This window comes from Heterocephalus glaber, unplaced genomic scaffold (genome assembly GCF_053883595.1).
Source record: "Heterocephalus glaber isolate CG9 unplaced genomic scaffold, H.glaber_assembly_v1.0 deba00000071, whole genome shotgun sequence".
In the NCBI taxonomy this organism is placed as follows: domain Eukaryota; kingdom Metazoa; phylum Chordata; class Mammalia; order Rodentia; family Bathyergidae; genus Heterocephalus; species Heterocephalus glaber.
Window position 1 is genome coordinate 505,857 of NW_028258137.1, and position 19,130 is coordinate 524,986.

At 49.1% G+C, this 19,130-nt stretch overlaps 1 protein-coding gene across 12 annotated transcripts in view; it reads left to right on the forward strand.

Annotated features, from left to right (window-relative positions):
- Ankrd11 (ankyrin repeat domain 11) overlaps positions 1-19,130 on the forward strand; it is a 197,387-nt gene that overhangs the window by 143,085 nt on the left and 35,172 nt on the right. For 8 of the 12 annotated variants that reach the window (XM_013071433.3, XM_004842647.4, XM_004842649.4 and 5 more), the window contains one exon: positions 17,183-17,326. In XM_013071433.3, the coding sequence (XP_012926887.2) occupies positions 17,240-17,326 (87 nt within the window). In that variant the 5' untranslated portion in view covers positions 17,183-17,239. Of the gene's footprint in view, positions 1-11,783; positions 11,913-12,160; positions 12,295-17,182; positions 17,327-19,130 lie in introns of all 12 variants that reach the window. The other 4 variants (XM_087206607.1, XM_021256552.2, XM_087206523.1 and 1 more) reach the window with 2 other exon arrangements.

Here is a 19,130-nt window from a genome sequence, read left to right on the forward strand (position 1 = left end):
CAGGGCCTTCACATGGCTACATCCCCAGTCCTTGTTTTCTTTTTTTATTTTGAGACAGTCTTTTGCAAAGTCACTAGATTGTCCAGGCTGGGCTGAAATTTGCAGTTCTCTTGCCTCTCAACCTCCCAGAGTGCTAGGTTTACAGGCATGCACTACCATGCTTTACTTTAATGCTCTTCATGAGGAAAATGCAACTTCTAATTTTTCCATATGCTTTGCTGTTTTTTCAAAGACTTTAATTTGGTCTTCAAAGCTGAGCAGGCCTAGATTCTGGAGACAGTTGATCAGGGAAACCTGGATTCCACCCCCTGGAGTTCCAGGGACATCCCTGGTGAAGGTTGCTGATGATTAGGCTTCCACACTGGGCCCCTGAGCCCCCTATGTGGGGACCAGTGTTTTGCTGCTACCTGACTTGGTCCCCACAATGGTTGCAGATTTGAAAGGTTGGGGTTTTCAGCTGCACCTTCTGGTTGGCACAGCCCTTTGAGCTCCAGGGTCCCCCTTCAGCAGTTTTCACTTTGCATTGTTTATCTTATGAAAATAAGGAATTTAGGTTTTTATGATGCAGTATGCTTTTACTCTCCGAGTTGAGGATGCCAGAGACTCCAGAAAGGCTTGAAGAGATTTGAGTGCTGCCCCTAGCATCTCCTCACTGCCAGACTTGGGCAGAACCGGAAGAGGGAGGTCCCAGGCTTCTTAATGGGACTTAGTGTGCACTCACACACTCCTGCCACACCAGCCTGCCCGTTGCTGTCGGTGGTTTCTTTACTGATTCAGCTTGTCAGCCTCTATTCTCTCTAAGCTTAAATTTGTGCTATCCTTAGTTCTTGAAAGGTGCAGCCACAATCTGGCAGTTTGCCAGCCATTCGCACCTCTGAATCTGCCCTACCTGCTTTCACAGTGGCGAGCTGAATGCTGTGCTCTTCCAGCCATGAGGACAGTGGGCAGAAGCCCAGATCTTTAGGAAGGTGTTTTGCTTAGTCACTATCTCTGTGGTTTGTGAGAGTTCTTTTTAAGGGCTGTTGCAACATCTAGAGCAGTTTCTGCTGCTTTTTGGGCCAGCACTGTGAGCAGAGGGACACATCATCTCCTCTTGGGTCTCAGGTCAGGTGAGACTTGGGGACCTATAGGGCACTTGATGGGGTGCTACGGGGAAGGATGTGCTTGTGGTTGATTTCTGGATATTTGGTTATTAGCAGATCCCCTGAGCATCCACTTGGTAAACTGCAAATAAGAAGAGGAAGTTATTGTTTTGCCTGGCTGATTCTGTAAATGTGAGGAAAGCAAAGAGGATAACTTCTGCCTTTGCCTGTAGCGTGCTTCTGCTTTAGGAGAACAGAGCACATGTGCCAGTACAGAATCTCTACTGTAGACGGCCTTTTCCAAACCCATGTTTTGGTTTTGCAGGGAATTGACCTTTATCAATACCCAGTAAGCAGGCCGCTGCCCTGGCCTTGCAGAGGAGGGGCTGGCAGGAATCTGCGACCTGAGGACACCTCAGTGTGGTGCTGCTGCAGTGTTTTTGGAGCCCAGGCTGCAAAGGCCACCACACCACATTCACTGCAGGGGTGCTTGAGGCAGTGTGTACAACGCCAGCCAGGCCTGGCGTCCGTGATGGCCATGGTGGTGGCCCTGAAGGCAGAACAGGGGTTGGATGGAGTTGTGCTGTGAGCCTGGGAAGGCCGGACCATGGAGCACAGCAGGTGTATAGGTCAGGAGAGAGCAAGGCAAAGAAATTGCTGGGTTCAGCTGACTCAAGCCCCACTGTGTGGCTCTCTCTGTGGCCTCTGCACTGAAGAGAGGTGTATACGTCCATTGCCTGTGGTGCTGGAATTGGCTACTGTGTGTTCCTTCATTGGATAGTGGAGTTAAAAATAATGCAAACTATGAAAGCCTTCTGAGCTCCAGGGCTGCATGCTGTGGTCTTATGGAGATGAGAAGTCTGGGTCAGGAGCAGTCTCCTCCTTTCTGACATTTCATACTAAGTGTTCTGCATAATACCTTCATCCATGTAGCTGCTTGCTTTGGCATTTGAAATATGACAGTTGTTTTCTCATAGAAATTCCTTTATATTTAAATATAAGGGTATGGAAAACCGTTTGTCATTTCTGCTGTGTTTTGCCCTGCCATATAGTCAGACCCCTAGAACAGACCCATCCCAAGAGGGAACATTAGTCGTACCCAGAGTGACAGCTAGGACAGGCTGGGCACTTGGGCCTCCTATCAGCGAGGGCCAGTGGTGGGTGGTGCCCGGCGGGTGGCCTCCCTCCCCTGTATAAGACAGGGAGCCTGCTGCCTCTTTGCAGCTCAGGTTCCCACCTGTGCTGAGGAGGCAGCAGTAGTGATCTTAACTTTGGAGGGACCTGGGAGAACCTAGGCAGCACTGGTATCTTACACATTAGCCTGGGCTTCAGTAGTGAAGGTGTGCGTGTCCACATGTCTGCAGGTGGGTGTCGCAGCACTGACCTCAGCCAGGGATCATTCAGATGATGTGTAGCTCTGAGTTCCCCAGATGTGCTGGCACCAAGGCTGGAGGCCTGGCTGGTGCTCACTACATGGTGCGAAGCTGAGTAGCTGTAAACCACGCCAGCCAGTTAACAGGTAAAGCTCACTCAAACTGCCTGGCAGGAATGTGTCTAGGTCAAGTTTCCTGTGATGTTGGCCTTCACTCCCTAATTTAGAACCGCTAATAAAAGCTCCATCTGGGAGTGTCATGGGGCAACTCCGAGTCTGTAGTGTGGTCCTTTTTGCAGTGGATGTGTCAGCAAAGGCTGACAGCCAGCTGTCTACGTGTCTGTGGGGAAACACAGAAGTATTCTCTGGACCAAACAGAACCAGACGTGAGAGGAACGACTCCAGGCCCTCCTGCCACCAACAGCCTGGTGCTGCTCTGCAGGCCTCTGGGCTCCATATGCCATGGTCCTTAGTCTTCCCTGAGGCTTGAGACTCATGGCCTCTGCTGCTGGGAATGATGACAGAGATAGCATGAAGCTGCATCCCTGACCCTGCCTGCATATAGTGACCTGGTGGAAAGGGACAGGTGTGAGCCAAGCTCACCTCCTTATCATAGCTTGTTGGCCCCACAGGCTACAAACCAGGTGTTAGGTTGTATCTCGGTCAGTTCCTGAAAATGTTGCCCAAGAGACTTATTCTTTTGGGGGTACCGGGGATCGAAGCCAGGACCTTGCGCTGTCGGGGCAGGCGGTGGTACCACTGAGCTACATGCCCAGCCCGAGACTTATTCTTGATGTTCTTTGACGTGTGACATCTTGCAGGAAATGGCATGTGTCTTAGCTGCACACCACTCTGTGCAGCCAAGCACTGAGGATACGGCGCCTCCCCCGGTCACATCCACCTGATGTCTGGGGCCCTGGGACCTTTGGAAGCCCATAGCGAGTGCAGTGGTTTGTCTGTGTCTTGCTTTTGGAACCCAGCATGCTGTGGTGAGTGCCTGCTTGTAGTGTACTCTGGGCTGCCACTGCAGCCCATGCCTCTTTTTGCCAGTTGGCTTCTGGGCCTTGTGCAGCTTGAGGCTGTGTGCTCTAAGCCAGTGTGCATGTGATGCAGCCTTGATGGGTGGTGCCTCACAGTGAACATGGGCGGTTCCTGTGCAGAAGTCTTCTTACCCCTGACCCATGCCCTGGCCATGTCCTCAGGGAACCCACAGCACGCGGAGCTGCCCACCACACGTGTGACGGCCAGCCTCAGCTACGTAGTGAGACCCTGTCTAAAAAAGCAGAGTTGCCTGGGCTGGTCTAGCATGTGTGCCAGATGAGAGAGACAGTCATGACTCCGTGCCAGAGTCATCCTGGGGCGCAAACCTGAGTTAAGGAGGGTGGTGCTCTCACCTGTCTTTGTCAGTGCCACAGTAGCATGTTGAGAAGTAGGCTTTGCTGGGGGGTGGCTTTTGGGGAAGGTGATAGTAAGAGCCTGCTGTGGGTTTCCTATAACTAAAGAAGGAAAATGGACCTACGTTAGTGTCCACTCCTGAGTAGCCATGCCAGCGGGAGCATAATTGAGATTTACCATGTTGAGATCAGGGAATATGGTCCTGCTTACATCCTAGTCACACAGATGTTAAAATGCACGCTTGCTTTTTGCTGTCCTGACTCGTTCCTGACATTTGCATGAAGTGCCTAAGCACGGCTCAGCAGTTGGAATTTATTTCTGTCTCAAACGTAGTAAACCTTTTCTTCGGGCTTCTCATATTCTTTTTGTGTTATTCCTGCCTGCTCTGCCCTTTCCTTTTCCTTTTCCTTTTCCTTTTCCTTTTCCTTTTCCTTTTCCTTTCTTTTTGAGACAGGGTCTCACTGTGCAGTTCAGGCTGACCTTGACCCGACTATATAGCCAAAGCTGGCCTCAAACTCACAGCAATTGACCTGCCTCAGCTGGGACTATAGGTGTGCGCCACCAGGCCTAGCATGATTTTCCTTTTTCAAACTATCCTGTAAACATTTAGGAGACTGCCCCCGGGATTTTTACTTTTGAAGAATATTCCTGGGTGTAAGATAATTCTAAAACAGTCGTTTAGAAATCATCCGCCTTTGGCCCTGGAGACAAAGGGAAGTTCAGGGAGGTGTGCTCACTTGGGATCTCGCACGGCATGAAGGCATGAACGTGGTGGGATCTGTGGATGTTGCTTTCATTGGTGTGCACCCACTCTGACCCTCCCTCCCGGCCTGTGTGTGACCCCGTGAAGACAAGCCCTTGTCAGAGACTCCTGTGACTGCCCATCCCTGTCCGGCAGCTGTTGCTAAGGGTCGCGAGTGGGCCTTTTGTTTTAATGTTTACAGACCATGTAAAGTATTGACTTCCAATGGTAGTTCTTCAGGGATTTAGGAAATTAGCTCTTTGACACAGTCTGCAAATAGTTCTAGCATTTTGTCCAACTTTTTAACAGGTATTCAAAGCATCACGCACCCTTCTTAACAGAGTGTGAGGAGCAGAGAGCTGGAGCAAGAGCAGCAGTGCCCTCTGCCTGCCATACCGTCTGCCTGGCCGGCCTTTCCCTCCGTGCCATCCCTTGAAGTAAGAGCCAGAGCACCACTCCATCTCGTGTGCAGGAGACACTCGTACACCTCCACGCCTCACCAGGAAGTCAGAACACAAACAAGGACATCCGTGCACACAGCCTGGACATGCCTCTGTCGGCGGCCACAGTGCTCTGCTCTTTATTTCTGAGCCTTTAAATGTTCTTTGTTTGGACTGACTTCCAAACAAGGTCCACATGCTTGAGATAATTCTATGTCCTTGAAGCCTCTTTTAATCTAAATTCCTACTCTGTGCTTTTCTCCTGGAATTTTTTTCCCTTTTGTCAGTGATCTGGGTCTTTTGTATTATAGAATTGCTCTGCTCAGTAGATACATAATGTAAGCCATGTATGCAATTAAAAATTTTTCTACTATCCTCATTAAGGTGTAAAAGGAAACAAGTGAAATTGATACTAATATAGTTTATTTCACCCAGCATATACAAAATGCTCTCATTCCAACATATAATTAAGATGATAAAGTATCTCACAGTTTTCTTCTGTGCTAAGGCACTTCAGCTCTTCTGGGTGTAGATGGGCTCATTTTGCAGTGCTCAGGGGCTCTGCTAGGCCTGTGGCTATGCTGTGGCTGCTCAGCTCTGAGTCTGCATGTGATGTTGGGGCAGGGCACCCCTTGTTTCCCTTACATGCCAGTGAACTGGCAAGGGGATCTTGGGTCTTGGTTGAATTCTGGCTCCGTTTAACAAATCTGAATTTTTTCTTATTTGGTGTCAGACTATGCATAGGGCTTTGGTACTTACACCAGGACATGCTCAGCATCTGTCTGGCTGCATCCCTTCCTCCTGTGACTGATTCTGCATGGTCAGGACCTGGCTCCTCTGACTGGCTGGGGCTTCCAGATGCTGATACTCGAGCTGCTCCAGCTCTCCCATTCTTCTTGTCCCCAGCAAGCTGAAATGCTTCTATGAAGAAATGCTCCTCCTCACCCTTTTAAAGGTGGAGGTACAATTCATCCAGGAAAGAAGAGTGCATGTTTGGTTACCTTTAAATGTCTCACTTTTCCAGTGCACCTCAGAGGTTAGAGTCAGGGCTCCCGAGTCATGGGGGTTTTCATAATGCTGGGGTGATGGAGTTAGGCCATTTGGCAGTGCTTTGGCTCTTTACCATGACTGTCCTTGTTAACATACAGGTGCAGGTTGTGTAGTCTTTGTCCAGTGGCGCCCCTGTTGTCCTATCACTTGGACACACATCTCTGATGGCCCCTTCTCTCCTGGCTCCTGAGAATCCTGCCTTGGTCGAGAGAAGGTGCTTCGGCTTGCTCCCAGGCCCACCCTAGTGGCTTCAAGGCTGTGTCAGTGCCACCGTGGAAGCAGTCCTGAACAGAGGCCATCAGCCTTTACAGCCAAAGACAGCTGCAGGCCCTGCTACCGACCTACTGCTGTCCGCCTCACACCTGCCTGTGCCTCCTCACTGTCCAGAACTTAGCTGCTGAGCAAGGCACAAGTGAGCACGCAGCAGTCTTAAAATGACTGTGACATAGCCTCCAACAATATTATTACTGGAAATAGGAAGGGTTTTGTTTACGGTGTTCTAACATTTTTCTTCTTATCCTCAGGGCATACGAGAGTAAGGCCCTGGAGACAGTTACTGTGTTTTCACAGAGCTCCTGGAGTTGTAGTTAAAGAATGTCCTCAGATCCCCTAGCATTCCGAACTAACCAGGGAGCTTCATTCCTGTCCGTCAGCATGGACCACCCATCATACTTGTTTCTTGGAAGCAGAATAGAGCAGAGCTGATGCACTGTGGCCTCCCCTGTGCCCTGTTCCACTGACCCACTGCCTTGGCTTGAGGACCCGCATCACCCAGGTGGACCCTGCACGCCCATCCTGGGAGGAGTTCAGGTGTGTGCCAGAACCCTAGGCCAGGCCAGGCCAGCCTAGGCGTGTGCGCAGCTTTCTGGGAAGTGTGGTTTCTAGTCTGGTAGATGGCCTGCTGCAGGTTCCAAGAGCCCCCAGAACTCCCTGTGGCCACAGAATGCTTGGGTTTGGGAGCCACTTGTTACAGGGTAGTCAGTAGTGAATGCGCTTCCAGTGTCCTGCCCCTGAACTGATGCATGGCCAGCTAAGTATTGCCTTTCCTTTTCAATTTTTAGAGATTGCTTTCTTACATTTAATGTTTTAAATTGTGCAAAACGTGATTCCAAAATCAAAACCACAAGACAAGATTTTTAAAAGAAATCTACCTATTTTCTACCCTCTTTCTATAGAAATTTTTAAATTAAAAAAAATTTTTTTTTGAGCCAGGGTCTTGCTATATAGCCCAGGCTGGCCCTGAACCCATGGCAATCCTCCTGCTTCAGCCTCTCAAATGCTGGGATTATAGGCCTGTGGCGCCACACCTGTCTAGAAATTAAAAATTTTGTTGCCATTTTAACAGCTTTTACAGTTATAATTGATATATAATTTACCCATTTAAAATACATGGTTCTGTGGGTTTTGGAAAATGTGTACAGTTGAAAGATGGCTAGAGGTGGGGATTTAGTTCAGTGGTTCCACCGCCTGCCCTGTAAGCACAAGGACCCGAGTTCAGTCCCTGGTACCAAAAAAAAAAAAAAAAGACAACTAGAACCACAATCAAAATACGGAGAATTGCCAGCATACCTAGAGATTTCCTCATCTCTGTATCCACCCCTCCCTCTAAAAATCTTTATTTTGAAGTAATTATAGACTTTCAGTAAGTTACAAAAATGGCAGCGACCCTTAGAGCACGCCCAGCGCCTCCCTGGGGTGGCTGTGGTGCAGGAGGATCCATGTGTCGTCCTCTCGAGCTAGCCTGACAGCCCCATCTCAGCCTGCACCTGTGCCCTGGCAACCCCCGATGGGTTCTCCTGCTGTACAGGTGGTCATACAGGATGTGACGCCAGAGGGTGGTGTTCCTCCCAAGCAGAGTCACCCAAAGGTCTAGCGTGCCATCCTGTGCACATGCCAGTGGTTCATCCTTTCATTCCTCGGAGACACCACGTTAGGAATGGAACACAGGCTGAAGGGCATCGTCTGGTCATCCTGACCATTCATGTTGAGGTCCTTGTGTGGACGTGAGGTTCATTTTCTGGGATAAATGCCCAGGAGTGCAGTTGGAGTTGGTGCTCACATTATTTTCAGAGAGCTTGTGTGTTCGCTTATGTGCTGTTTTATGTTCACCTCATCAGTTTGAGAGACCCAGGTTTTTGTTTCCTCAGCGCTGCTGTTTGTTGTAGCTGTTCTAGTAGGTGTGTACCATTACTCGCTCATTATGATGTTTTGTTTTCTTTTGTTAGACAGGCTCTCACTTTGTGGTTCAGGCTGGTCTTGAACTCATTGTGCATCCCAAGGCTGGCCTTGAACTCCCACAGTCATCCTGCCTCAGCCTACAGAATCCTAGGATTATAGGTATACTCCTATGCCCAGCCCTCACTGTGCTTTGATTTTTTTTTTTAAAGACAAGGTCTCAACTGTGTGTAGTTCAAACTGGCCTCAAACTCACTATGTAGTCCAGGCTGGCCTTGAACTTGGAGCAGTCCTCCTGCCTTAGCCTCCCAAGTGCTGGGGTTACTGGCATGCGCCACCACACCCGGCCCTCTGTGCCCTGGTGGCTCACTGGTGGCTCTCCACAGGTGTGGTTATCATCTGTATCTCTCTTTAGTGAATGTCTGTGTGTTTTGTCCATTTTCTAGTTGGATTATTTGTTTTTTACTGTTGATTTTGTCGATTCTACATACACGTTCATTGTCTGACTTGTGATTTGTAAATGTATTCTCCTTGCTTATAGTTTGTTTTTTCACCCTTTATGTCTTCCTTCCACAGAGCAAAAGTTACTAATTTTGTTGATAGTTTTTTTTTCCTCTTACGGATTCTGCTTTTCTTGTCATGTTTTAAGAACTCTGCCTTACCCTAGTTCCTAAAGATTTTTCCCTTTTTTCCTAAAATTTTACAGGCTCTTCTAGTTTTGTTGGATTTGAATCTAAGTGTTTCATGTTTAGTTGGAGCAAGTTTAAATGGTATTGTGTCTATATTTCTGTTTGCATATGTTCGGTACCGGCACATTTGTGTGTGTTGATCTTATGTTCTACAGACTTGCCAAATTCTTATTTCTAGGAGTTTTAGATTCCTTGTGGTTTTGTAGGTTGATACGTCATCTCAAGATAGTTTTGTTTTATTTCTTCTTTTCTGATCTGTATGCTTTTGATTTCCTTTTCTTTCCTTTCTGTGCTGGCCAGAACTTCCTGTAGCAGTGGTTACAGGGAACATCTTGCCATCTTGCTGTTCTTGGGCAGAAAGCAGTTGGCTTTCACCATGAGGGTGTTAGCTGTGGCTCTGTGCCTGCTCCTTATTGTGTCAGAGATGTTTCCTTCTTCTACTGTCTTGCTGAAAGATTTTATCAAGAGCTCTGGATACTGTCAAATGCTTTTTCTGTGCTAATTGTTGATTACATGATTTTTCCTCTTTAGCCAGGTGGCTTACATTGGTTGGCTTTCTGGTACTAAGCCAGTTTTTCATTTTCTGTTGTTGATGTAAGTGCTCCTTCACATTCCTGAGCAGTCTCCCTAATACACCACCTTTCTCTGCTTGCTCTTTCCTTGGTGAGCAGTAGCTCACCAAGCTATAGCACTCCTTCCTGTTTGTCCTGGTGGAGTTCCGTGGTTTCGGCGTCAGCCCTGCAGTGCTGGGCTTTGTGCCCTGCTGCCTGCTCTAGATGGCACTGCAGCAAGTTGCTCTGTGCACACCTTTTTCCATCCTCTTCTCTGTGCTTTGGGGCAGGTTTACCTTGCATGATGGCTGGGCTGAGGTGACTGGCCATCTTTTTCTGTTCCTGCAGCAGTGCCTGAGCAGCCTGCGTCTCCGTCCACCTCCCTCTGCACTTGGTTCTGCCTTCCCTGGGCAGTTCTGTGTCTGTTTCTATACCACTAAGCCTCGGAGGACATCTGCTGACTCACTGCCCTCGTTCTGCTTTCAGTGCTTCACCGCAGTGACTATTTTTAGTCTCTCATTTGTACCTTGAACACACATGCCCGCATTTCTGTCCTCTTTGTCACATTTAGTCTGTATCTTAATTCCTTTGTGTAAGACAAGTGTTTTCCCTACACTTTTTTTCAGCTCCTTTTATCTCCATCTTCTCAGAGCTGGATGCTTACCTCTACCTTACCCAGGGTTTAAAGGTTCCTCTTTTCTTCTACAGTTACAGTGGCTGTGTGCTATGCCCATAGGTTTGGTTCCCTCTGGATGCTAGCAGGCTTGAGCTCCTCCGAGTCATCTCCACGTGGCTGCAGTTCTCAGCAGGCCAGGCAGGATGCCATCCAGGGCTGCCTGAAGGAAGACAGGTCCTGTGGCAAGGTCACTCAGTGCTATTTGTTGTAAAAATTAACAACACCCAGAACTCCACGAAGTAAAAATGTACAGCTCACTTAGCCAAGGCAAATGACACATTTTGTCACCAAGTATGCATGCCTCTGCACTATAGTTGAGTGTTTTCAAAAGTTTATATAGACACATTGTATGCTTTTTTTCCTCAACATTATTTGTGAGTTCATTCATGTCATTGTATACTGTTACTTGTTTTCCTTGCTGTATAACATGGATGTCCAACCTTCTGGCTTGCTTGGGCCACACTGAATGAAGGGAAATTGTCTTGGACCACATATGAAATATGTAATACTAGTGTAAGTAACAAACTTCGTTTATTGAACATTTTCATTAGAACATTAAAACAAAATAACACAAGCCTAAGTTTGATAATTAAATAAGAAAACTTACATGTCTGATTGGTAACAGTAAAGGCCTGTCTTCGTGGCACACACACATGTACGGAGGCGGAAACACTATTACTGTCACTGCTGTGTTTGCTTTCCGAGTCGCACAGGCGTGTGCAGTGTGTGACACACATAGGTCTCTAGACTGGCTGTGTGGGCTGCAGGCAGTGTAGTAGACAGCCTCTGCCGTGTTACCTGTGCATCCGTGCTCGAACACCCCACAGTCCAGTCATAAGAACTGTCCCAAAAAGAATGTAATAGTGTTAAAAGTTTGTGGTCTTGTGGGATCACAGCACTAGCTGTCCAGGGCCACAAGCAGCCCATGGATGGCAGATCGGACACCCTGTCGTGTGGATATTCTGTGTTGTCATCAAAGCCGCCTTTTACCAGCTTGGGCCTGTTACAGACGCTGCTGCTGTAAACATGGTGTTCAGGCTCTTGGTGCATTTGTGCTTGGATTTCTTTTGGATGTATTCCCAGAATAAAATTGTTGGATTGTTTATGCTCATGTTCCGTTTGAATAGATAATGCCAGATTCATCCTGTGAGTTTACACTTCCATCGGAATGAATCCTCTTCCTTTGCTCCACCTCTTCCCCAAGTGCTGGCTATGTTATATTTTTTTAGTTTGCCTTTCCTTGATTACTGATGAAGTTGACAGCCATTCACCTACTCAGTGAATTTTTATTTTGCAATGGGAATCGAACTCAGGGCCTCACAATTGCCAGGCAGGCGCTGTGCCACTGAGCTACATCCCCGGCCCTCAGTGACCTTTTTGATTTTCTCTTTTTGAATTGCTCCTTTAAGTCTGTGTCTCTTTTTATGTTGGTCTCAGTTTTTCTTATTTCTTTTCCTTTTTCTTTCTTTCTTTTTTTTTTTTTTTTTTTGCAGAAGGCCTTTATGTATTCCGGATAAGAGCTTTTTAATTACATTCTTTTTTCCTGTTCGGAAGGTGACCTTGAGTGATCAAAAGTCGTGATGTTTCAGAATTGTCGTGTTTCTTTTACAGTGGGCATCTTCGTGTAGGGTGAAGGATTTGTCTTGCCTTGATGTTGGGAAGGTGCGCTTTGGTGCGGTCCTCTCTTGGTAACGGCTGTGCCCTTGATGTGTAGATCGTGGCTCTTGTGTGCAGAAAAAGGTAGGAGCTGGGCTGCCCTTTCCCCAAGTGGGTTTGCAGGGGTCTTGGGGCCCAGAGGGACCGCATGGGGTGGGTGGAGCTGCTCTGCACACCCTTCTGCCGGTGCTGCTCTAGGCCCTGTGCGGGGTCATGTTGCCTGCATTGTTACTTCCGCTTTGTAATGGATTTTACTTTAATTTTTTAATTAGTATTTATGTAATTGAGGGTTTTTTCTTTTAACTGTCTGCATGAGTGTTTGTTTTTCCTAGATGGCAACCGCTCTCCCTTCCTGGTCTTCTGCTGGCGCTTCTGACAGCGAGTCTTCTCTGTGGCTTGGCTCCCTTCCCTGTGTCTGGCAGGAGGCTCAGGCGCCACGGACTGTGATCCCTTCACACAGCTAAGGGTCTGTGGGCCCCACAGAGCTTTTTCGGTTATGTGGATATTTCTATTAAATTACTGTATAAAAAGTATGGCTGAGGGGCAGGGGATTTAGCCCAGTGGTTCCGCCACCTGCCTTGTAAGCGTAAGGACCCGAGTTCGATCCATGGTACCAAAAAAAGAAGAGTATGGCTGCGAAGATTATAAATATTTAGTTCATTTGAAAATGATAAAAGTATCACATGTTAATATAATGGATTTCTATTGAAAAGTAACCATTTTTCAAAAGAAACCAGTAACAGTCTTGGGATTTACCTGTGGTGTCTGCAGCTCCCCCTCCTGTCTGGTGAGGGTGGGGAGTGCCTGTGTGCTCTGCACTCCACTGTCTGGCTGGAACGTGGGCACCGCTGGCCCACACACAGGAGGCTGAGCCTCCCTCACTCACCTCCTGTAGGGCTGTGGGCAGTTGAAGCCAATCCAGTCACCTGTGTGCTCTGCCACCTCAGCCTCCATGGTCTCTCACTGCATGTGGATTTTTTTTTTTTTCTCTTTTTTGGTAGCGGGGATCAAACTCAGGACCTTGCGCTTGTGAGGCAGGCAGCAGAACCACTGAGCTAAATCCCCGGCCCCTGCATGTGGATTTTAATGCTACATCAGTTATTGTGGGGACATCAGTTCACTGAGTTAGGCAGATGTTTCATTACATATTATTAATAGAGCCTCTTTGATGCCGTCACTCACTGATCACATTAAACTGCCCTTAAGTAGTGCAGAACCATCAAGCCTCAGTGATGTGGGTGCATGTTTTCTAAAGTTAGGGTTCCCTTCACTTGGAAAGCTCAGATTCTTTATTGCCAATAACTGCTGTCAGTTTTCCTGAAATGACAGGCTCACTTTATTCACTTTGAAAGCTGCAGATTCAGCCATCTGAATAATACAGTATAACACCTATTTGCACAGCATTTAGGTTGCCCTAGGTCCAGCACAGGGAGATGTGCATGGGTTTTATATAAGGAAGCAGCCGCCAGGACACTGAGGAATGGCTGTGACTCTTAGGCACCCAGGTCTTAGTACTGACCGATGGGCTGCAGAGACGGTTTTTCATGAAAACTTGGGTTCCATGAAAATGCAGTGAATTTAAATGGCAACTCAGCTCACAGATGCTTTTCTTCGCAACTCAGAGTGCACTGTGACACTCACCAGAAGTACTTCATGCACATTTCCGTTTGTCCCAGAATATTGGAAAGACAAAGACTCGAGTTTGCAGTTTTATAAAATTTACAGTATTTGCTGCTTTATTAGGCATGGCTGTGGGTGATACAGGTTCTACTGTGGTCATGAGACCATGATTAGGTGTGACCGTTATTCTGTTCCCTGTCACCTGCCTGGGCTTATGCCAACACTGTGAGAAGGGCACGTGGTGTCTTAGTACTATCATGAAAATAACCCGACCTCACAGATCCCTGAAAGAGTGTCACTGACAACTGTGGGAACCACCACACCAGGGCCTGAGAAGACCCAAGAAGAATCCAGGTGGGCTGGGAAGGGGGTGAGGAAGGGGTGTGCTCAGCCACTTGGGTTCCATCCCCAGCACTGCAACAGCAAGGAACACAGATGGATGGGCTGTATACCAATAAAGTTTTATTTGTGGACACTGAGATGCTAATTCCACACAGGTTTTAAATGTCACAAAATACTAGCCTTCTGATATTTTAAATTCCCTCAAGCATTATATTATAAACCTGTCCTTAGCCCTTGGGCCCCACACACAGGAAACAGGCTGGATCTGTGGCTTTGCCTGATTTCCTTAGGAAAGGCACTGGAAGGGTTGCACTGGTTTCTGCATGCTTAAAACTGCCTTATTTTACTCCTCTGCTGTTTAGTACTGTGGCCAAATAGAGAATTTCAGTCTGATAATACTGTACTTTTCCCCAGCTGACTCCATTGTCACCTTGCGTTCCTGGTGGTATCTCTGTGTTATGTGATCTCCTCTCTGTGAGAAGGACCTACCTACTTCCAGCCTCCCTAGCATGTGGGCTGAGGATGGGCAAAGTGCTGGCTTGGCCATCTGGCCCCTGGTCAGCCTGTAGGAGGAGGGGTATCCATACCATTTGCTTCTCTTAGCAGCCTGCCTCTGTGTGATGGTGAACTTTCTGGGGATTAGTGCCCTCCAGTACTTTTGTTTTCTTTTCCACTCGTCAGCTTCCAAACCTTCTGTTTTCTCATTGAACTTCTCTAGAGTCTACTAGAAACCAGGAGTCATCTCTGGGTCCTGTTCTTCAGTGGCCCCATTCCTTGTCTTGTCCATACCGTCCTGAGCTGCTGAGCAGTACCATTGGGAGTTTGAAGTCCTGGTGTCTCTGTGCTCTGTCAGCCTCATATGTCCTGTTCGTGTTGGTTTTTCTCCTGTTGGGATGGCTCTACTTCTGCAGCCTACCTGAGTGGCTAGTGGGGATACTTGGCTGGTGGTGTATGTGGATGTCAGAGGGCACCAGGCTGTTGACCATGGGCAGTTCTTGCATGCAGCAGTCCCTGGGCTTCTTTTCCAGATGCACCAGCAGGTTGGTTTGAAGAATTTATCATAGGCCCTTAATTGTAGGAACCCTCTTTTCTCCTTTGCTACTAGAAAGCTGCCCTTGCATTCATTATGTATGCATTCACATTCTGGGTGGAAGCTCTGGGCTGTGCTCTCTGGTCTGCAGCATGGTCAGCAAGCCTTCGGAGGCGAGGAGGCTTTTGCGTCTTTCACAGAACACAGTGGCTGAGTGGCATGGAGGGAAGGCTGGGGTGCAGCTCAGGGGTGCAGCACTTGCCTAGCATGCGTGAGGCCCTGGGTTTACCCCCAGCACTATAAGAATTGCCCTGGGGAGTGGTAGAAGGAGAAGAAGCATAGGGCAGTGTTGAGTTCTGGGAGCAGCCCTGGTACAGAAGAGGATTGCAGTGTGCTGCCACCAAAGCACATGGCCGAGCACTTACCGGCAGTAGATATAGGGCTGTCACAGGCCTGGGCTGGGTGCCCAAGAGCGGGGTGTGGCACACTCTTGTCCTGTGAGGCCTGCTTCCTGGCTCTTGGACAGCAGCTTCTTGCTCCTTCTCACCTAGAGATCACCAGGCAGAGCTGTGCCAGGTACACTGAGCAGAACAGTGAAGGACTCGAGGAGAGTTCCGGACACATTCGGCTGCAGGCTGCTGGGGTGCTGGGCACAGGTCTGCAGAGTCACTGCAGTAGGGTTATCCCATGACAGCTGTGCTCGATTGTGCCCCTGAGGTCGGGCAGGCAGGACCTCTTCAAAATCAACTTCTGGATGGTCTTTAAAGTTCCACTTGCACATTGCTGCCGAGAATGCAGACAGCCACAAGTTCCAGTAGCTGTCCCTGTGTCGGGTGCTTAAAATACAGTTTCAGCAGGCTGTGCTCCCAGTTTTACGGTGGAAATTGAAGAATGTAGAATTCACAGTTACACATAGACAAATTGTCATCTCTGGCCTTGGCCACATAAGCACATGAGTGGAGGCACCATGCTGTCCTGCTTTGCAGTGGAGGCTGCGTCGCTGGCCTTGCCCCTACCCAGAACAACTCTAGATGAGCTCTTTTTTTTTTTTTTTTTGGTACGGGGGATAGAACTCAGGACCTCGCACTTGCAAGGCAGGCACCAAAACCACTGAGCTAAATCCCTGGCCTTCTAGATGAGTTCTTCGACTGGTTAGATACCAGATGAGTAGCTTGTGAGCTCTTACCAGTTGTTAGGACAAGGCAGGATCTTGAGATGTTGTATAGAAGTATGACCTCAGAGACAGCCAGTGTGACATTGATGACAGGAAGAGCCGGGGGCAGGACTACTCTTCGACAGAGGCTGTAGACCCAACAGGTCAGGCCCGGAGAGCTTACCATCCAGTACGCCCCATTGTGGCACCAAGGCGGGAAAGGATGTCATGGGTGTGACTGACACGAGCTGATTTCTAACTGACGGCATAGAGCACACAAGTGGGGAGGCCTCTCCCCATCCCTCCTTTGTGATGAGAAGCCTGGGTGCAGGAGATCCATGAGCCAGCCCTGAGAGACCAGAGGGCGTGTCCACAGAGGAGACAGGACAGGAGCCAGGGGAGCCCCGGCAGAGCAGGTAGTTTGGTTCTGCTACTCTGAATATTCCTTGCAGGCTTTGTACTGTATCGGAGCTCTCTAGTGGCCACCAAGCCTGTTAAGATGCTAAAATATACAGAAAATAAAGTCATGTTCAGTGCAGCACATGTCCTAAGTTTCTTGGGAAACAGAGGCTGGAGCCTCAGGCCCAGGTGAAGGGGCTCCGTGACCCCCTCAGAGCTGTTGTATGCCTGTGCCTGCATCCAGATGTTTGATCTGGAAGAAGTGTAGAATTAGCCCCGTGTGCACAGTGCTTTATGAAAAGCAGGGGATTCTTCTACAGCCTTCTGCTTGGGCTGTGAGGGACAGGCGGGGTCCAGCCAGTGAGTGAATGTTGAGGGCTGAGCTTGAGAGAGGAGATCTGCCAGGCCTGAGGGTGTGGCCTGGCTTCCAGTGTTGTGGCCTTAGCTGTAAGAAAGAAGAGGGGGCTGTGGTCTGGCTCCTGACAGCCCTGGGCAGGGGCATCCCTGGACCCTTTCAGCCCCCGTCTGGGGTATGGCCCATGCCAAAGAGGCCCAAGCTCTGAGGTACTGGCACCTGCCACCCAGAGCAGGCCGTTAGCCTGCAGGCCATACCTTTCTGCCTGTCATGCTCCCACTGTTTCTCCTGAGGTCTGGGTTCCCCATGTGGTGTAGAGGGGGCTGCTGCTGGCCCTGGGCTGAGCTGCTGTTCCCTCTGTGGTCAGTCCACTAGGGTCCATGGGAGGCCGGCCAGGTGTTGAGCCACCTCTGAGTTCTACGGTGTCTAACCCTGTGTCTTCTCTCTTGAAACAGTCCGTTGACGATGAGGCGATGGCGGTGTAAATGAAGATCAGGTGAGGGAACAGAACGATGCCCAAGAGTGGGTGTTCTAAAACACCACAGCAAGAAGACTTTCCTCTCAGCAACGACATGGTGGAGAAACAAACTGGGAAAAAGGTAACTCCTGCTTCCTCTCCCCAACCCTGCCTCCCTGGACCACTGAGACTCCACCAGACAGGGCTGGAGGTGCTGCGTGCTGACTCAGTACCTGGGGAAGCCCGTCCTGCAGGAGTGGTATGCGTGTGCAAGGAGCCGTGCGTGCCGAGGCCACGCTTTCACTAGTACGTTTGGGTACAAAAGTTGCTCTCTGAGGTGATCTTGACTTGGCTGCCCGTTTCTGTCCCTGGGCCCCAGGATTTCTGTCATGGTTTCAATTATCCTGACTATAAGCACTGCTAAGAATTTTGCTTCCAAGTTTTGTTTATTCTGAATGTGAATAGGAAAACAATGTAAATCTAAACTATAATATTTTTCTGTGTGGTTGTTATTTGTTTTAAGTACTAGGAATTGAGCTCAGAGCCTTTCCATTGAGCTCCATACCCAGACCGATTGATAGATTGATTTTGGAAAAGGGATAAGTTGTTCTCTTACTTAGAATCTGCTGCCTCAGCCTCTCAGAGTGCTGGGATCACAGGTACACACCACTGAAGCCAGCTTTTACTGTGTCCTGTAGCCGGGGAATATGAAGGGAGGGCGTGCTGCATGACATGGTTGTGGCATGTACACTTGTCAGGAGTGGGAGGTGACAGTTCTGGGGTGCACACTTCTGTTCTGCAGTGCTGAGAGGTGGGGGAATGACACTTCCGGGGTACACATTTCCTGTGCTGCAGTGCTGGTTGGGGTCACTCATCCTGACTTGTCTTTGCTGCTCCTCCCTGGTGGCCTATGTGCCAGGCTGTCCACACTCACCCTTGGTGGTGGGCTGTGTCACCCACCTCGGTGCAGTTCCCAGTTTCCAGCTGCTTTGAGCTGCTGCTTCCTCTCCCTCCTGGTGCTTGGGATGTAAAAGAGGGTCCCAGGGCTGCTGCCCCTTTGCTCTGCCCATGCTCCTCCTCTGCTCTGCTGCAGCTCAGTCTCTCTGGTAATACTTGAGTCTTGGAGTGTGATGAGGTTAGCAGGATTTGCATGTCTGAAAATTAATGAACCAAGTCCTATATTCATTTAGTTTTGGTAAATGTGAAGCAGTACGTGAACACAGGCATGCTTAGTGCTATGTAGACAGAAAAGCTAGAGGACCCCTGACATCCTTGGGTGCCAGGGCAGCGTGCCCACTGCCTTCCCCTCTTACTCATCTGGCCGCCTCACAGAAGTGGTGAGCATTGCAGTGTGGAGCCAGCAGGCGGGTGAGGACAGCACCATGTGCTGCTGGTCTGGCAGTGGGGTGCTGCACATGTGGATCCTGTGGAGACTCCCCGTTGGCCTTGGGGTGTGTCCGAGATCACAAGGAGACAGAGCTATTGGGAAAGTGTGCAGCTTGCACTGGGGCAGGTGAGACCTGTGCCATGGCCCGGGAGGTAGAATTGCTCTCACTGACAGTTCTTATATTTGAGAGCCCAAAGTATGGGGCTGTTTCATACAGAGTAGGTCAGGCCACCCTTGATAAGAGTTGTGGTTTCAGGTCTGCCTATGGAGTTTAAGGCCAGGGGAAAGCACCTGACTAGTCTGCACCTCTGCATGCACAAGGACTTCGTGAGCCTGGCCCCAGAGTGCACACAGCTCAGGGCTCCCATGAGCGAGCTGCCCTGTGCCCGTGGGCTGCCTTGGAGCTGAGGAGTGACCTCTGGCTTGCAACACCACCGTCTCCTCCCGGGGCTGACTTCCCCTTACTTCCTGGGCTGTGTCCTGGAATTCAGATGGTGTTTGCATCCCCTTGGCGTAGCTCAGCACTGAAAGGCAGGGCACCTTGCATGGGGTGGCTCAG